The 20,566-nt window shown below is 35.6% G+C and overlaps 1 protein-coding gene across 12 annotated transcripts in view; it reads left to right on the plus strand.

Annotated features, from left to right (window-relative positions):
- The window catches only part of NBEA (neurobeachin), a 534,050-nt gene that overhangs the window by 449,776 nt on the left and 63,708 nt on the right, over positions 1-20,566 (plus strand). For all 12 annotated transcript variants that reach the window (XM_080377534.1, XM_080377536.1, XM_080377535.1 and 9 more), the window contains 2 exons: positions 7,365-7,505; positions 15,286-15,405. In XM_080377534.1, the coding sequence (XP_080233660.1) occupies positions 7,365-7,505; positions 15,286-15,405 (261 nt within the window). The remainder of the gene's footprint in view (positions 1-7,364; positions 7,506-15,285; positions 15,406-20,566) is intronic.

Raw genomic sequence — 20,566 nt, forward strand, 5'->3', positions numbered from 1 at the left:
TTGTGCACTTGGGCTGTTATGCATTGAAACAGCAACCTGTTTCAATTTGTGCATTATCAGTAAAAATCTTCAAAATCAGAATGTATCTGAAGTATTTCTGGGGCAATTCTGTTTTCATTTTCAATATTGTCCTATATCTGTAGGCAAGCCCCTTCTTTCCTTGTTAGGGAAGTGAATCCTGAGTAGCCCAGTGCTTAAAAGCAGGAGTTAGTGATTTATTGTTCACATTATTGAACCGGGATGTGCGATCAAGCCTCAGCCAGACCTCTGGGGCAGGCACACACAGTATCCTTTCCATGAGGAGCCACTTCCTTCTGTCAGGTTTTACCCTGCAATGGAGAAATGTTCTTGCGGATCTGATGGCAAATCAGAACCTCCAGCTAAGCTGTTGATGGATAAAATCTCCTTTGTTAGTTCCTGACCTTCTGTCTTCCTGCAAGTTTGCCCTTCTTAGGTTTCACAGAGCCTCTATCCTGAATATTTAGTAACTAATACCCCTCAAACAATCTTTTGAAATTATTTGGAATTCTAACACTATTGCGTATGTGGCAGAAGCCACTAAAGCAATGAAATTTAAAGAGAAAGCACCTATCATGCTTTGTTTTGTTGGTTTAAAAAAGTTCTGGTAGTTAAATATAGATGCTGAATCTAACTTCTAAAAAAATAAATAATTTGTGTATTATCTCACAAAGTTCATGCAAAGCTCCAGTGTCAATTATGATCACTGACAGTACTTTTGCAATTTTTTAACCTTTGATTCCTAGGCTTTCTGAATAAAACATGATACGCCACTGTTGCAACATCACAACTCCTGAGTGAACATACACGATGAATGCAATTCATATGTTTTGTGGAAATGGAACTAGATGTGTTTGGCTTGCTTATGGTGTCAGTGACTGAGTAAAACATATGCCTTTTGCATTTAACTCAAACTTAAATATTTACATTACTGCAAAGCCATCTTGAATGTGTAACTTGTTCTTTCCTTCCATTTAATTTTATTCAGTTTTTATGTAGCGCTCCTTATTGTGGTACTTTTACATCCAGATGTTGCTTGTTCTCTCAGAACAATTATATTTAAATATTAGCCTGAAAATTCCTCTGCCCTTTTTCTTTGAAATGTTTGGAAATTTCCCTATCAAGGTTTTTCTTTTGCTTTTAGTTACAAATTGAAATCTAAAACCAGGGCCCATGGGCATGGAAGGTGCCATAGCAGTAGGATATATTGGACCACTCATTTGATTAGACAGTGTAGGCTCAAGTTTTATTCATTACATATACAAGGTTAAAGGTTATGTTTATTGTTTGACAGGATGAAAAGCTAATGAAAGAGGCTGTCATAGGTACATAGATTATCTTTTCACTATCAAACCACCAGGTGATCTGCTTATTTTCTTCGTCACTGAGATTTCCTTTGGAAGAATACCTGTGGTATTAACCATTAGTACAGGAAACGTGTATGCAGGCCTTACTGTACACTGAGGTTTTCAGGGTTTCAGCACACTTAAAATGTGATATGGTTTGTTTGTGCAAAATTGTTTGACTTTTACTCCTAAATTTTAGTGAATGCATGGTTTTGACATGCTGCATTGTCCCTGCTCATTAAAGTGTAAATGGGAATTTCTCCTCATTTACTTCCAGTCATACATCCTGTTAAATAAAATGATTTCTTCACCAGGCAAAGTAATACTAATATTGACATGTGTATGAAACATCACACGCCCATTCATTGAGTGGAAAAAATTATATTTTGTTAATATAGAAGGTGTTTGACTGACGGGTGGTGATAAGCATAACCACTTTTCCTTATTACTGTGCCATTTCAAGAAAAGGAAGTGATAAAGCCCCAAGGCTTCTAAATGTAATAATGCAAATGAATGCATCGAAGTGTGAATATTTCAAGGGAAACCACACTTAATACTTCCAAAAATGTGTATGCTGTGGAATGGAGTTTATGGGCTTATCAAGAGCCACTCACTGGAAAAATGAGATCAGTTCCTGTAACTTAAACTCCTCTCCTTACCACACGCAGCCCTACCATCAGAAGAAAAACGAGTTTCTCATTTGGTTTAAGCCACACAATTAAACATTTTCTTTTCTTAAATAAAATGTTAATTTACTGAGTGAAACTCCAGTACTTTGAACCTGCCAGAACTCATATTTGATAGTGTTGATATTGGTATGCTGAAGAAAAACTGTTTACAGATTTGGATAAAATCATGATTTATTTTACACTTTAAAGTACCATCCTAATATGTCCTACTTAAAGGTTGTTGTTTGGTGTGTTTTTTTAATAAAAAAGCAAGCAGTCAGGAAAAGCTCAGTCTGTATTGAGCCAGAGCCAAACAAAGCCATGCTCAAGATTTCTTTTGTACCCAGCCACAATATTGCAGAGCACCTTACACACCCACACACCCACACCCACAAAAAAAAAAAAAAAAAAAAAAAAAAAAAAAAAAAAAAAAGCTAAACAGAGAGATATAAACAGATAAGGTAGCTGCTGCATAAATTAGAGTCAAGATAAGCAGAATATTTCAATGGCTGGATAAATTGGATGCTACGTTCAGTTCTGCTCTCATGAGAGAATGTAGTTCTATGAAGATAGCTGGCAAAACAGTAAATATTACATGAGCTAACATAACATGTCCAGTGGATATAAACACTAGATGTATTGACAATACACTGGTTCAAAGGCCAGATGTCTAAAGAGATTAACCAGATAGAAAAGAATGACATGAATAGCAGTGTGTTTTTAAAGTTAAAGTAAATACTTTATTTTTAAATGAAAAAGGAGCATAAAATAAACTCAAACAGCAGCTTTTAGTATATCAGAAGTGAAGTGGCTGGATAGACATTGTTATAAAGCGAGTTGTTTTGCTTGGTTGGAGTAAAGAATATCTTATAAAACCATTTTATGAAAAGTTAATACTATTTGGTATGAGTCCTTGCAGAGGGATTTTTTTAATAAAAAGACAAACAACATGTTTGGAAAAAGTATTTTATAAAAAGTCATAAAAAGAACCTTTTTTTTAACGTTCAGAACAATTTGTGAGACTCAAATTCAGCTTCTGTACTAATCTTATGGTTAAGGTACTGGACTGAGACATAGGACATGGGTTGAGCTTTGCATTTGTATTGTTTTTGCAAGTCATTTTGACTAGTTCACACAGCAGCAGGTTCTTACTGAAATGGAAATAAAATTACTTTCTTCCATTATGTTAAGATACAGAGATTGATCCATAAATAAAATTTATCTCCATTTTATAGCCATGGTATCAGATTAAAACCTGACAAAACCTCAGACTTTCTGGGCTGAGAATGGCACAGTAATGCTATGGAAAAGTGCCCAGAACTCCATATACCCTACACATTGCACAAGAAATGTGAGAGACTACTGTTACTGTAGATCTTGTCATCTAGCAGGATGATCATCTAGCGATTTACTCATCAGAGTAAACCAGGGTTAGCTGGTACTTTGTGCAATTGAGATTTAAAGTCTTTACAGAAAATGTATGTCTTTTAAGAAAGGATGAACTGTTAGCATTTCTTTGGGTAACAGCATTTTCCCACATGGACATTAGAAAGAAGACAAAGAAAGGAAGCCAGGTACAGACCTCTCTGAATTTACTCCCTACTATTTTATTTACAGAAAGTTTTGCTTTCAGAAAATGCCTGGTCATTTGGTACGCACAGGCTGATCTATTTGTGGTTAATCAACAAGTATTTAAATTGCACAACAAAAAGATGAGAGAAACGGGCACTTCCCGTTAGCATTTCCAGTGTGTATGGCTTCCTGCACCAGGGGACATTCAAGTCCTCTCTGTTAATGTGCGGAGAAGTGTTTCACATAGGGGTCTCCATTACTGCACAGAAAGGGAGAAAAGGGGGATCAGATGTTCCTTATATTTCTTCCCCACAGGCCAGAAATAGCTGATGGAATGCTGAACCAGAAGCTGCAGTTGTATGAGCCTGGGCAGCTCCCAGCTCTCCTCCCCATGCAGTGCTGCGTTGAGACAGCTGCGCTGCTGCTGAGATTCCACTTGTCATCCTTGCATACATGGTGGTGTGTTTGCATGCCAGCCCCCCACCCCCACCCCCACCCACCCCCGGCTCAGGGATTTCTAGCACACCTTTGTATTGCAAGCTGTAGTTATTCCTAAGCAGTTTACTTGGGACACACTAGAAATCTTTGTGGAATGACAGAAATGAACCTGTATCTCCCGAATCCCAGGTTACCATCCAGATCACTAGTTCATCCAATCTAGGATTTGTCCTGAGGAGTCGAGGTGAGACTTTCTAGCTGAAGACAAGATCTACCTCACCCTTTTCTTTCTTTCTTTCTTTCTTTCTTTCCTTCTCTCTGGGGTAAGAAAGGGTAATTTCCAGAAATGATTCTTCCCAGAGATTTTAACCTGAAAATTTCCATACTGTTCAAGAAAGGAGATGACTCTCATGATATTTCACTTAAAGAGTCCATTTTATTCAGCAGATATTTTGTGCATTTCAGCATTTTTCTTCAAATGAATCCGAAAGTAATTGAAAGAAAAATGGATTCTGACTCTGAAAAGAATATTGATGAGGATGAAGGAAATCTTCAGAATAGGGCTTTTTACGTTTATCATTTAATAAATTGAACATGTGTCTTCTGAAAGTAGATTATTTTAGCTACTTGTGCAGGCATTTTTACATGAAAATGGGAATGCACCATCTTACAACCTTGTATCTTTTATCTTTTAAATTGAAATAACACTTCTTCCTGAAGAACACAGAAAGTGTGATGGTGTGTTTGCATTTGTGGTTTGTGTGACTTTGGAAAACTCTTGTCAAGTTCTTGAGAGGAAGTACCTTTTCATTAACTACTCTGCCTCTCTATATATTTATATATATATATTATTTATTTAAAAGGGTTATTTAAAGGTATGGGTTAAACTAGTCTATAAAATGAAATACCTTATGATTATTTTTGAGCATCAGTTATGCTTCTCAGTTCATGTTACTGTAATCAATTTACACTGAAGAATGGAAACACATAGCTTACTTGATGAAAGATACCTGATCAGCTTCAAATATATTTTGAAAGGCCTGGAGTTGTGATTTTCAGTCTTGCATTGATCACCATATCCCTTCCCTACTGTGCCTTCAAACATATATGTATATTTTGGCAGACGATGCCTCTGTCTTCTGTAGCCTCAGAACTCACTGCAGCGTAGGGTAAGATGCACCTTCACAGTGAAGGGCAGAGATACTGTCAGGGTGTTTGTCTATTGCAAAATGCAGTCTCACCGATTTGCCTGCCAGTTTGTGCTTCCTTCTCAGAGAGGGTGAACATCTCCTGTTAACAGGTGAGAGTGTGAACTACTGCTTTAGCTTTTGAAAAGCACAGTTGGGGACTGGAATTTGTCCTGCCAGAGCAGTGGATGCACAGTACCTTAAATGAGGGTGGTATCGGCAGGTCCCATGCAGTCCCTGAAGCAAAGCAGTGTCCCGATATAATTTAGCAAAGTGCATGTATCTGGCACAGTTAGTCAGTCTTAATAGGAAAATAATGTCTTTTAATAAGATACTCCATCAAGGAAGTAGCTGAACAACCATTTTTATATATTGGCAACTTATAGGCTATAATAATGCCAGCGTATCCTGACAGTGGCAGGATGTGTAACAAACCAGAGTATAACAAAAATGCAAGTATTTGTTTGTTTGTTTGTTTGTTTGTTTATTTATTTATGCAGTAGTTGGGAAACATGCCTGGAAGGTGTTAGGAAATGGCTTATACTTACTTTTTCAAGAATGTTTCATAAGGTCTTGCGGTGCAATCTGCACCAGATAACACTGATCTTTAGGGATTACTCATACATTTTACATGTATGAGAAAGCTATTAACATCTCCATGACACAGCAAAGTATTAGGCATCCAGAGTGTTTCATGTGAAGAACACTGAAACCATAATGTTTTAAAATGTAAGTTTTCATCAAACACTGCTATTTAAAAACAAGCTGTAATATGTAAAATTGGTAAACCTCATGTTCTATGTCAACCTTTTTAACAGCCATCTCAAAAAACATAGCAGCGCTGAAGGAATAAAATCCTTGTGGCTTTAAAATTGTTGTTACATATGCAGTGTAGTGAAACCCATTGATTTGACCTTGTACTGGTATTTCCATTCCAAATGACTTTGGATTTTAACTCACTAGAAGAATTGTGGGGTGGAATGAAATGGGAAAATACCTGTTAGCATTTTGAAAAAGGTCAAAGACCTTGAGTACTTTTGATTTCAGGTTGTAACTCCCTTAGTGATATCAGTTCTAACTCTTAATTTTTGATTAATACAAATAATTTATAGTAAGTTTATACTATTATTTGGTGCAGAAGTATGCAGCCCTCTAAGTATTAAACTGTGTGTTTGATTAATTTTACTACAAAAGCTAAAATCTGAACATTCTTTGCAGATAGTAAATATACTACTGCTATCTTATCTGGAAATACACATTCAAGATCACTTACATATTTATTTCAACAGTTTAGTTACTTTCTGTTGTACTTTCTTTATCCTAGTGACTTTTGTATCACACAATAACAAATATCTTTTGCAAAAAAATTTCTGAGATAAAGTGAGTTAAAAGAACCCTAGAAAAGCATGTATCCCTTGAGTAGGCACATCAAAGCCAACAGTTCCTACTACTGTCTTACATTTCTTTTGTTTTTTAACTAATTTATAGAGATTGTCTGTAAAGTATGGCCAGAATGGACTTTGAATTTGTGAATAATTTCCATATTGTATTGTGTTTAAGTATAAAGCTTGTTTTGTTCAGTAAAATGTGGCTTTGTTCAGTCAGAAAGTACATCCAATCCTGTAGGACTATGCATGTTTTTTAAGTATTTCTGCTTAGGATCACCAGACACCACCAGCAGTTCCGCGTGAAATCTTTTCATCATGAACTGCGCATTACAAAGTATCCTGTGTGAGCAAAAGTCAGTTTTCATTAGCTGTGTGATTATGGTGAATGACAGCAACAGAAATATTAGTTTGGCCTCAATGCATTTTAAATGCAGTTTTAGAAGTCTATTTCCAGAACAACGTTACTGAATTAATTGGGAAACAACTCATACTTCAAGGTCTTGAAAGTTTGCAGATGTGGATCACTTATATTTGTCAATTAAAATAAGGAAAGTCATAAGACTTTCAGTACACAAAGCCTTTGAAAGAAATTTCTAAGATTATAGCAATCTGAAGGGATTACTACAGCATGGAATGAGTTTGGTTGCAGTCTCCTATGTAGTGAATCTTAATGCAGAATTAACCTATGACATTTCAGACATGCTGCCCTTCAGCCGATAATATATTTGACCTCTTATCCCTTTGCAGCCTATTGGTGCTTTGAACCCAAAGAGAGCAGTCTTCTATGCAGAACGGTATGAGACGTGGGAAGATGATCAGACTCCACCTTATCATTACAACACTCACTACTCTACATCTACTTCTACATTGGCTTGGCTTGTTCGTATTGTAAGTATTTCTAGATCCTGGTTTTCATGAATATCTTTATCTACAGCATTTCCTCTGTCCCTTACCACTATTTAGATTTTTTGAATGAAAGTACCTTTCTATCAAAAGCTCATTGTTCTTCCCTACCTTAAAATCTTAGAATTTCTCTAAGTATACTGTGTATACTCATCATTTGTAGTGATCAGGCAGTCCTTCCTACCCAAACAGCCTGAAATACAATTTAGACACAAAATTGTGGTGGTGTAAGGACACATACAATGAAGAAAATTCATGTAAAACTAAATCCATTTAAAAAAAAAAGTCTCTAGACGATGCAGAAAGCTGCTACTACTTGTATATTCATTTATTATTTTCCAGTTAGGGACAGGTATATACAACATTAAAGAAAAATCTTTCATAAGAAGCACATTAAACTGTCAAATTGAGAGGGGAATTAAAGAACCAATTTTATTTTAAAGCAGTACAGAGCAATATTTTCTACAAATGAACTATGCTTCTCAATGAATAAACAACTTACAGTTTTCAGAAATGTAAGAATGTGGATCGTAACTTTCAATTGCTATTTCAATTCTGGAACCTCATGCTTATATACTATCCTCAAAATCAGACCTAGGGAAAGGGGCAAAACTTCAAAGATAGAATGAATCTGAATTCAGTTTACATCTTAGTACAATGAATTACTGAAACAGGAGTGTTGATGAGAGACTTTTTAAATGAAAAATTGGGTTGCTATGTAATTACTGAACTTAAATTACACCCGACCAATAAAAATCTGTAGCATAAGGTATATTCTAAGCATGTTTCACACACAACCAAACAAAGCAGTCGCACAAGTGTAGCATCTGAGTTTTCACTCATCTCATCTTTCCTTAGACACGTCCTGTTTTTCTGCTCAGAAGGGAAGAATTCATGTGTCTATGATTTCAGGATATACTTCTTAACCCGTGGGAAACTAAGCCTTGATTACACTCCTATACGGCGTGATCACTGTACTCCTATTAAATGTTGCTAAATTATTCATGTACTGTGAATACTTTTAATGGTTCACATGTGCTTCTTTGTTGCCTTAAAGTATATTGCAAACAGTGGTTTTATTTGCACGTTTATCTATTAATTTTGGCTGCTATTCAACAAAGGATCCCCTCTTGCCTGTCGGCAAATTCTTAGGGCTGAAAGTCTGCTTACAGGCTGGATGTACAACACACCAAGGAGTATTCATTTCCTGTATTAGGCTAATGCTGTGTCATTTTTACTACTGTTGTTTATGTAATACTGTAGGTGTTCTTGCTCTCTTTCTTTTCTGTGCTAAAAGAGGGAGCGAATAAGGTCTCTGCCTTGATGGCCTTGCAATATAGACCTGACAAATTACGTCTGTTAGAGCAAACAGCGTATGTGAGAATAGAAAGCAGAAAAGAAAAAAAAAAGCAGTGCTTTCCAGGGAAAACAACATAGGGAGAATTTAAATATGGGGGCACACCTAGACGAGTGTTTTAAAGATTATTTAAATAGGAGTGACCAGCAAGGAAAAGCAATCACTAGTGGGAGGAGACAACATAAGTGAGGGGGAGACAGATGTGGGGAAAGTTTAAAGCTCAGAAAAGGGGAAAAGTAAATAACGTGGTGACATCGGATAAGGCTGCATATGGAAACCCAAAATAAAGATTTGAAAATAAGAGTGTACAGAGACAGGAAAAGATTATAGTGATGGGGATTATAAAGTCATAGTGATCCTTAGAGAGATATTTTTGGCTACAAAATGAAGGATGAAAAATCCTAAGGGAGAAGATTATGCCAGTGAAGTTGATAGATAATGCTAAGTCACATTTCTGGAAGTTAAAAGTAGGTTTTCTTGCTCATTAATTTCTTGAGCTAGTGTTTTGGTATGAGTTTGTGAAGACAACTGGGTAAGAACATTTTCTAAAAGGTAAATGATGGTTTGGTCCAGAAAGAGGAAGGGGACAGTAGGAGATGCAGGGATTTAGGTAGAAAAATGCTTTCAGTATTTTAAGAGATTGTAGATAATTCATGGGAAAAGATGTGCTGAGGTAGGGGTTTTGGTAGAAGGTTACGACAAACTGAGAGTGAAAGAGAGGAGTGGAAAGTAAAATCACGGGAAAGACTGTAGACCAAAGAACAAAAGAAAAGGGAAAGAAAAAAGTGAGAAAATGAGAGAAAAAGAAACAAGCAAACAAAGTGTGCTGGGAATGAAATAATCTACATAGAAGCAGAACAAAGCAGTAGTGAGTAATGGGGATCAAGGGGGAGAAACTGCTTGCCTAGAGCTTTGTATTGGAGGAAACAGTATTTGCAGTAGGAAAGGAAGTTTCAGCCACTCTGAAGTATGGATATAGAGAAACATGTAATTGCCACAAAACCTTAATTATTTTTTTTTCTTGCTTTTTGGCTTTGACAGATGCAATCTGGTTCCTGTCAGTTCTCTTCAAAATATTGCTTGTAATATCATATTTCTGAGTCAATTCTGTGATAATCTGCTCCCTACTGCTTTATATTTCCCTCTGTTGCTTTCCTTTATCTGATGTATCAGGCTACTTTTATAAAAGGCACTTTATGCCTTAGCCTCAGTTCTGTCCTGTTTAATTGATTTTGATATCATCAGTCACTGCCTCTGTTTTGTCATTAATAAATTTTTCATTGGTAGTAGAGTTTTCTTTTTGAGTTCTTTTGTGTACTGAGTGTCCGGTAAAAATCTGTCTTTAAAAGTGACCTATTTGATTATGTTTTTAAAAATATGACAATAGCTTATTATATAATATGTTGAAGCTATCGATAATTAGGGCAAGTATAATACTTTTATTATTATTTTTTGTTCTTCTTCTGCTTTCATTGTACGTAAGAGAATAGGGTGTAATCTTTAACTGAAGCCATGAGCTACTAATCCATCTGCTAAGCTTCTGTTTGTATTTTCTATGAGCTGCTTGTACATGTCTAGGTGTGCTCCATTCTCTCCTGTAAAAATGATAGGAGGAAAATTTAAGCAATGGTTCAGTTTCACCAGGCCATATATCAGATTGGTTATGGTCACTTTTGAGGGTTACACAGCTGCCCTTGAAACTCTCCCAAAATATAGTTCTTAAATTTACCTGTACATGTTTATTTAAACTGATCTATTGTACATTTCAGAGCACTACATCATATTAGAATTCTGAAAGATCAAGAAACAATCCTCTAACTGACTTCATAAGAAATGAACTGGATCACAGCCTAGAAATATTTAATGCTATAATTACAAATGAATCCCACATGATCATAGAATCATAGAAGTATTAAGGTTAGAAAAAAATCTTTTAAGATCATTGAGTCCAACTGTAATGCTAGATGTAAGGATTTTTAGAAGCCTCCACATGAGGTCTGAAGTTGTTCCATGAAGTTACTCCTTTCAAGGAAGAGTATTTATTTATCCCTGAGAAGATACAAAGAAAAAAAAAAACAAACAAAAAAAGCTTTCAAACAATATGCTTAGGCATGGTTACTGAAATCTCCTGTCTGTGAGAGATTAGCAAGACCAAAGTCAGCTATTTCTTGAAAGTGATCATCTTGCTTTCCTAAATTCAGTGGTAGATTAAAGATTAGAGAACTACTTTGCAGAGATAGATAGTGAATGTGAAAGTCTACTGTATTGTTGTCAGGTTAATAATGATGATTAAGAACTAACAGAGAACACCATGATTTATATAATATTGCCTTCCCCTCCTTTGAGGTGTTACTGAAATCAAACCATGGCTAAACATTTTTGCACATCACATCTTTAGATCTAAACCTCCAAAATTCCATTTATTCCATGGGAGCAAACATCACCCACAAGTTTGCTCCAGCAAAGAGAATAAAAGGTATTCTGGAAAGGGATGAACTGTTCTGTTGACATAGTTCCATTTTTGTATAAATGAAATGAAATATTCATAGTTTATGACTTTACATACTTTATGACCTTACCACCTGGCTCAAGAGTCATTTTTTTCACATGCTTTCTGTCTGGGTCAGTGAATATTTAAGTTGCAGAAGGCAGAACAGTTTAAACCAAGAGTGCTACATCAGGATGCCATACTCCAGTGACTTGAGTGCCAACCCGAAAAGTGGACAGAAGAAAGCAGAAGAGTAGACAGAAAAAATAATTCTGACTTGAATCATGTAGAATGTGAATATCAGCATTGTTTTCAGATTTTTGGGTGAAATAGGTGAGAGTTATGGTGGTGTCGGATGGTCTCAGTAGTTGCTGTTGAAGAAGGTTGTGTTTGTGTCAATCGCTTACACCTTCATTGAAACAGAGACCAGTATTAGAGAGCATGATTCTCTAATGTGGTAGTCAAGAAGTTTGTTAGGGTATAATAGGTTTCCAGTTTCTGTTATGACCAAGTACTTGTACAAAGTATAAGAAATTCTGGATTTATTATGAGTCAGATCTGACCGAGCTGAAACTAGTTTTTAGTGGGGCTCAAAGGTGGGGAGAACTTGAAATTCTCTTGTAAACAGAAGTGAATCTGAGTCTCATTTTCGGTAGGTCTGAGCAGTATAGTCAGAGATATGTCAGACAAAAGGTGCATGTCACTGACAAAGCCCCAAATACTCTTTCCTCCTCTTACAAATGGCTGAAAAGACATTTTTGTACAACGTAAGATGTCTTATAATGACACATCACTTCCTCCTCCCTCCCCTACTCCCACCATAAATGATTCAAATGCGACGAGGCACTGCTAAAAGGGGATGGAGGGAGAGAAGTGCTGTTGAATGGAAAAATTCCTTGTTCCCACAGCTCAAGCTTGTATTCACCGTAATCAAGTACCCCATGAATTTCTCTTCTTGCTGGCAGTGAGCAAGGCATGAATTTTATTCAGAATATTAGGAAGAAGTGAGAAGTGGTTATAATGAAAACATTGTGCAGCTTTATAGCTTTCTCAGCAACAAAACCTTTACATGAGATGACAGTAATCAGTATCATAGAATAACAGTATTTAAATGAGTGTATTGAATACAGATATGAATTGTATTTATATAAGCACTTGACTTTCCAGAGAATAAAAATTACCTTACAATTATGTGAGAGGGCTGAGATAAAGCAACTGAAAGCTCTGAATTTCTGCTAAGGATTAAAAATCCAAAAAGATAGGCACAACAGGTCATAGCAGGATAGCATAATAGGGCACCCTGTAGTGCTCAGCTATTAAAAGTTTAATCCTTGATTATGAATTTTATTGCTTTTGTATATTTGTCTCAGATGCTTAAAATAATGTTGTCATGGAATTTTGGATTAATATTTTTACATAATTCATTGTAATTACATCATTTTCCTGGTTTCTGCTTTTCTAAAATCCATCAACTGCTTCTGACTTCAGAACCTCAGCAGTGACCCACAGTCTGCTCCACTGTGCTATTCACAACAAATTACACATATCTTATAAAGAAAAAAGTGATAGATAGGGGATGGTAGAAGACAGAACAAGATATAAAGTTTTTCAGTATGAGTAAGCTAGAAAAATAGCATAATTTGGAAAGATTGCTATTGCAAATATATAGAGATTTGGGGGAGGAATTCAGTTAAAATGAAAATAATTCTAATGTTAAAAGAATTTATGTAAATTTAATATTGAAATTCTAATATTAGTAGATTTAAAAAATAAATTAATATAATCCCTTTCCTGTGTATATAATTTTCCATTTGCTAGTTCTGCATTTGAATCATACACTTTTTCATTTATATTTTACATGAAGTTCACTATAAGGAGCACTGTAAAATCTGGACACACAAAAAGTTAATTTCTTTCAGTATTTCAGTCCATTCTGATACTTTTATGCTGTTTATCAAATTCAGCTGCTGATAAAGTCAAATGTTCTTTTCAAATAAATCTTTTCCTCACTTGCCACACACTCTTTCAGTATTCATGAATGCAAAGTCATTGTTCAATAGGGGTTAGGGTCTTCCAACAAGAAATGATATTGTGATGACTTTGTATTTAATTTAATTATTTTAAATTAATTATTTAACACATATTTTTGTTCTCTGATGGGAATAAATGCCCTGATGAAAGTGTATTTCTTAGATTGTTACCTATTCTTTTGGAAGTATCTTTTTAAAAAAAATCCCAATGTTTGAAGAGAAAAAGAAAATATGGAAAAGAACCCCACCATTCAATTAGCAGTAAAATGTCTTGCATTATTTTAATGAAAATTATTCCATATTTGCACTCTCATACACTGAAAGTTAAGATACTGTTCCTGGCTAAAAAGAAAAAAACAAAAAAAATCTTTGTTAAAATATAAACAATTCCCTTAAGCTACTTCAAAGGTACTGCCATAGTATGATGACAATAAGAGAGATATCCCATTCCTCCTCATTTAGAGAAAGAAATTTAGAGATTTTAAGTAGCCTGTGTTGACTGTTGTGCATGATAGAGAAGATTAATTGGGAAGACATGAGGCTTAAAGATTAGAGAAACAATAGTCTCTGGAAGTCTGAATTCCCTCTTTTATTTTCCTTGTCTTTTTAGATTCTTTCACTACCTTTGCATCCGTGCTTTCCATATATTTGAACTGCCCTTAAATACTACGGAAAATGAATTACTTCAGTCCTCTTTAATCATGGGAAATTTAAAAACTCAATGGTTTTTTTTTTTGGGGTATAATATGATATAATTCCCTCAAAATTTCTTTATTAATGGAGGAGTTCCCTCCTTTCTTCAAAAACTTCACAAAAGGAAGTAGAGTTTATATAGAATAAAATTCAAATAGTAGATGGGTAATACTGTAATAAGAATTATAATCTGCTGATTATGAACTGCTTTGATTAACAAAAATTACAAATGATAAGGACATGCAAGGAAATAAATTTGGGTGTCTATTTAATGAAAGGGTCACTTTTTCAAATACTTTCCATCAGACTTTGGCAAAGAGAAGGAAGTAGTTCTCATCTATATGGACATATTGCCAAATATTAGTTGAATCAGAGAGCTAATGGAGTCGTGCTGGAAAACCAGGGAGCTGATCTCAAAATTCAGGTTCTGCTGTCAAGTTAAGGATTTGGCCCCCTGTTAATCCCTTCCCTGCAGTGGAATGCAATGACATAAAAATGGGTTCTCCAGACTGCGTAAGACTTGAACTCTTCAAAAGCTAATGGCTGTTTCCATTTAGTAAGTATTAGGAGTGTGGCTGCAGACAGAATTAGCAAAAACAAAACCTAAATATTTCATCTCTGTACCTGTGCCCCAAAGTAATGGTAAATAGATATCCTGTAACCACAGTCTGCGTTGTAAGTACTGTAGAACCATTCTGCCCACGGGAGGCAAAGTGGAACCTGATGAGGTCTTTTAAATTAAATTAAAACAAAAGGAAAATCCAGGCAACAGATTTTTTAAGATTTTATTTTGGCATACCATCTTACAAGGGGTAAACAAAGTGTGGTAATATAAATAACACAGAGGGCGTTTACAATTGTTGCAGTGAAGTTGGCAGCTGTTGTGAACTGGAACTAAGCTACATAGATCTGCTGCTGATGGGTAATCAGTCTTATGGAAGAGTGAATATATGTAAAATAACCTTTCCTGCCAGAACTCAAGATTTGTGCGTGTAAAATGTGTTAGTGCCAATAAATGTATTAAGATATTCAGTAGAGATATCCATGCATGGATATTACTATGATGTGTCATATTTTTCTTTAATTCTGCCTTTATGAAGTATTTTCATCTGCAAAAGTAATTTAGATTTTGTTAGAAACCTGCTGCATGATTCCTTCTGTTGTTTTCTTAATCCATCTTCATTTCATTGACTACAGGAGCCCTTTACAACATTCTTTCTAAATGCAAATGATGGCAAATTTGACCACCCAGATCGAACCTTCTCTTCAGTAGCCAGGTCTTGGAGGAACAGCCAAAGAGATACCTCAGATGTGAAGGTAACTTCTATACTAAATAAATTTAGAAATGTGCATTTTCATTTATGGTATTTTGTTTTATGTAGGGACAAAGAAGTTTTTATATTTCATATCTTTATATTCATTACACTAGGTATAGTTTAAATAAAAGGTAGATCTTACTAAGAATTGTTCTAACAGAAACAATCAAAGATTCTTTGAAGTTGAGTGGACAAAAGGTGTTTTGTTTTTGGAGAAAAACAACCTAAATGATCTAATTTAGAACAGATAATCAGGAGAAGGAGAAAAGCCCAATAAATTGTTCTTTCCTGCTGTTAACTCAATATTTGGCCCACTCCATAAAACACAGCAGGAATTGGATTTGACCTTAAAGTGTCATATTGTTATAGCTTGCCTAGCTCTGGGTTTGCATTGCCTGGGGCAATTAATAAAGCATTAATGACAAGACCCATTTAAAATGTTGGCTTTTCTGTACAGCTTTGGCTTTTACTTGAATGTGCCTGGGGATATTATGCAACAATACGCATTAGATTAAAACAACTTCTACACGATATACAGAAACAGCCGGAGAGCAGGGTGATTTTTCTGTTGTTATTCCTTACCTATTGTTAAATACAAAGGGATATTATTCATATAGATGGGACCTTATCAGAAATAAACCAAAATCTAATAACAGTTTGAATAATATGGTCCTTTCTTGACTCTCATTTTCTAGTAATAAGGTAGGCAAAGGCTGCAGTATATCATTAATTGTTCTTTTTAAAAACTTTTAAACTTTATTTTAAAGTGAATGTTTTCCCTGTTTTGATACCACCACTCATACTAGGAAATGCTAAAGTCAAGGTCCTATTACCATTATATTTTTTACTTAACTAAACAAAAGAAGGTGTAAATTTATTGCTGGTTTTTTATACCAGAGCTCCAGTTTGCATAAATATTCCAGCAGTCTCAGAAGCGTATGTGGACAAAACGTGTTGTTATTTTTTAGCTACTAGCTGGGATAATGAGTTGTAAATTGTATGACCATCATAACATATGTGAAAAAATGCTTTTTAAAGAAAAGAAATTAACCTAAACCTCTTACAGCCCTTTTCAGGTTTATTTATGCTCCTCTGAAAGTCAATAGTATTTTAAGTACTATTACTGTTACTTTTGTAAGAAAAACAAAGGAAATATCAGAACCTGGAAGGAATTCAAGATAATATCTACTATATTTGAAATGCAACCATTTTTCTTAAATTAAGAGTGCTGACATTTTGATTTTTCCCTTTCAATGAAATCTGGCTTTCCTAGAATCCTACCAGAATATCTGAGAAAATGGCTTCCTAGGAGCGAGGCTGAAACAACATAAGAGCCTTAAACTGAGGAATAAGGGAAGACAGTTGGAAGTGACAGTAATCTTCTTGTCTGGCTTTAGTACACAGGAGGAGGGCAGTTAAATACATGAAGGCATTGCAAAAGATAAAGGAATATCTGTGGACAGACAGAGGGACGGTATTCAGCTAGGGTATATAATTAGTGAAAGGATTGTTCCTAAACTAGCAGCTGAATGAGTTATCTGTAAAACAAAGAACTGAAATGTTTATATGAAAATACCAGGAGTCTTGTGTACAAAGTGGGGTAATTTAAACTGCTGCTGCCAGCTATGGCAAAGATGTGGGAATTATGGTGGGATAACAGTTGCACTACAAAATGTATTTCTATTACCCCCCCCCCCCCAAGTTATTAGAATAAAACAAGTATTAAAAAGATGCTCAAAACCAGATCCTCCTCCTCGGAAAAGGAAGGCAAAAGGTGAAGATGTGGGGCAGCTATGTACTTTAATGTCATTGCATTTAAGAAAGGGAGTTGGGGATAACTTGGGTAAGATATTAAAAATTAAGGGTCAGACCTACACTTGGGGAAAGATTGTAAAATGTATTCTACAACATACTTGGAAGTCTGCCGTAGAGCCCCAGAGTCAAAGTTAGATATATATACATTTCCGTTATGCCATTAGAAAGAAAAATCCTACTTGGAGCTAAATCATTACAGAAAATCTGTTATGGGAGGGACAGATGAGGTATATTAGCCAATAAATGTTTTCTCCAGATAATTTCTGACGTGTCTGTTGAGGGATACTTTAGGGATGAAAGATGCTGTTTAAAATATAGTTTCATTAATTAATGAAAATACAGGGAAGGTAGGTTTAGAAATTAACCTTGAATTGATTTATCATGAGTTGATTCATCTTAAGGTAAAAATCGATAAACAAAAGTGGTTTTGAAAATAGTGTGAATCTTTAAGGCATGATAAAGCAAATAGAAAAAGTTCATAAGCTATCTAAATAAAAAAAGAAAAAGTAAAAAATCAGGTGGAAAGCAGAAGATATTTTAAGATGTATTTTATACCAGCATTCAATGTATTGCATCATCAAATTATTTTATTATATATTAATACAAAGCCACTACTGGCGTAAGTCTACCAAAGTCCGTTTTGGTAGCCTAAACAATGTATGTCAATGCATTGCTGTTTTGTGTTCAGTTTAACAAGGAAACTTGAAGATCAGCAGGGTGACAGAAAGCTTATCGTGAGACTGAAGCTACTATGTCCTTAGCATTATAACACCTAGAATATCTCATGGCCCCCACATTCCACCTGAAACAGCCTGATTAATCATTCATTTTTTTCAGAGATCTTACCTTGAAGCAAAAAGGTTTTTTTTTTTCCTCATTCAGTTTTTAGTATTTATTTGTAATGGATAAAGCAGATTCTTACTGCTCTCTTTGCTGGGAACTGGCTAGTGGAAGTATATACCCGAAATGGAAGGAGCCATAAGAAGAGCGGCAAATGTGTTTAAGGAGTTGGATATAGGAAGGGAAATGTGTATGTGTGTGGCATAATTAATGTCTAAAAGTGAAGATGTGGTAATATAAATGCTACGAACTATGCAAACATACAAATGGGAGGAGAATTGTTTGTCAGTGAACAAAGAGGTAAACCTCAGAGGAAAGGGATCAGAGTTGAAAAATGCTTACTTAGGCAACAGAGTATGAAAAGTTAAAGTGAAATTGAGTATTCTGCGAATTTGAATACCCCCACAAGGGGAAATAGTAAAACCCTTACTTCTTGAGCTTCTTAGAAACAGACTGGCAAAGCACTGGAAAAGCATCAGGGACAATCACGAATTGGCAAGAGGATGTGCAAGTTGACCCTTTAGGCCCTTTCCATTTGTAGACACTGTTTCTTAGCGATAAATCAAGAATGAGTATAGCAGCTAATTGTTGCTGTTGTTTGTTGCTTAAGATCTTAATGAACTGCATTTCTCAATGCCATGACATCAGGGCCAACCTTTCCCTGAGGCCTTGGAGTCCTTTCTGCAATAGGATGGGAAACTGAGCTATTATTAATACTACAAATGCCCCAGTTTTTCAGATTAGTTGTGCTACTGCTTGGAATGCCTTACAGGCTTTTTAAACATTTTAATCAAGTTTTCAGGGACCGGAAGAGCAGTGAGTTTTAGGGAACCAAGAAACCCCCTCAAAATCTCTACTCATTTTGCCCACTCTTCTATGAGCAGCAACCACTGTCTTGCACAACAAAAGACCTTCAACTGTGAGAGTGTGAAACATCAAAAAATTCATGTTCAGCTGTCTGGAAACTTCTAGTATTTATCTAGCACAACTGCAAGAAAGTACACAGTGTGCAAAAGAGAAGATGTATAGAGGTTGTGTGCGATTAGAAACTCTTAAAGCATGTTCTCTGTCAAAGTGTTCTGCGTATTTGTGTAGCTTTTTCTGTCTGCACATGCAGTTATAAATGAGGGTCTTTGGCAGTGTGGATTCCCACGCTGTAAATTTTCCTGCCCTGAAGATTTTTTGAGTCTTTATAGTAAATATTAAGTGCATGGAATATGGGCTATCCATCAAAGCAGCAAACTTTGAAAACTGTTAACAATAGCAAGTGTTCATTATTCATTTATTCCTTATCATACATTTGAAATTCATCTGAGCTGCTTTAAGTTCATTTAATCTCTATCTCAGTAATCGCATTAATTACTGTGGCACAGGTTATGAAATAATTTTAAAACAGCCTGTATAATGAATTAATCTGGTGTTCTTCAATGCTGTGTACTGTAAGATGGCCACAATTTTTGCTTTCATGTACTGTATTAAATAATTATGTGAATTACCTTAATTCTTTATTAGCAATGTCTAATTTAAAAAATCCTTTCAAAATTAATTTTTTTAGAAAGTAAAATCTGTGTTATGACTTTTTCATCAGTTACTGTTTAAGAAAGAGGACTATGAAGTGCTTTATTCTTAGGTGCTTAAGTCACTTCTGAAGTAGGTCAGTTTTAACTAGTACATTGAGATTTCTAAGCAACTCAGACACTTCCCATAACAGTGTTTTTTTGAAGTCTCAGTGTAGTTTTAAAAGAAACATCCAAACCAATTCTAAGAAGTTCTGCATCGAAATTTAAAAAACAGATAACCTGACAGCTGCAGAAGAATGTATATCTGTTTAGGATGCTGCACTTCTGTGGGTCAGTCTCCTTTTCTCATACATGTATCCCCTCTGGCGTTCTCCCTCTGTTTCTCCCTTTATCCTTCCCTCCTTCCGCCTTCCCTCTCTCCCTTTGCCTATGTGTAGTCTCCTCTGGAACTGAATTTTTTCATACTTGAGCTAATGAAAGTAGGGCTGTGGCAGTAGTTTGATCAGCTGGAAGAACAAGCTGGAATTACTGAATCTTGAATTGTGGCAAAAGGTATACCACCTTTGAGAAATGTAGCATATGATGGAATATTGCTCAATCGATGGGTAAAGAGCTACTTAGACAATTGTGTTCCTTACATTTGGGCTGTTTTTTGTCCATTTTCAAAGAAACCGGTTCACCTACAGTGGATGAAACAGAATTAGTATGGTATGTGCCATGTTAGGGTGGTAAACACACAAGGGAGAACCTGGGTAACAGAGTTTATTTTATTGTGTCTCCCTTTATCAACATCGACCTTCTCTCGAGATAATCAGTACAAGCTGGAGAAAGAATGAACATTCGCAGTGTGACCTTTGCGGAAGCAAGTCACCCAGAAATGACCATAACGTGGCCAGTCAGCTTTCACATTTTTTCCTTTCCCTCCACCCCCTGGCTCCAGTTTTTGGTAACATTGACTTCCCCAGAACCTCCTGTTCAGGCACTAAT

The sequence above is a fragment of the Falco punctatus genome, assembly GCF_963210335.1.
Source record: "Falco punctatus genome assembly, chromosome: 2".
Lineage (NCBI taxonomy): Eukaryota > Metazoa > Chordata > Aves > Falconiformes > Falconidae > Falco > Falco punctatus.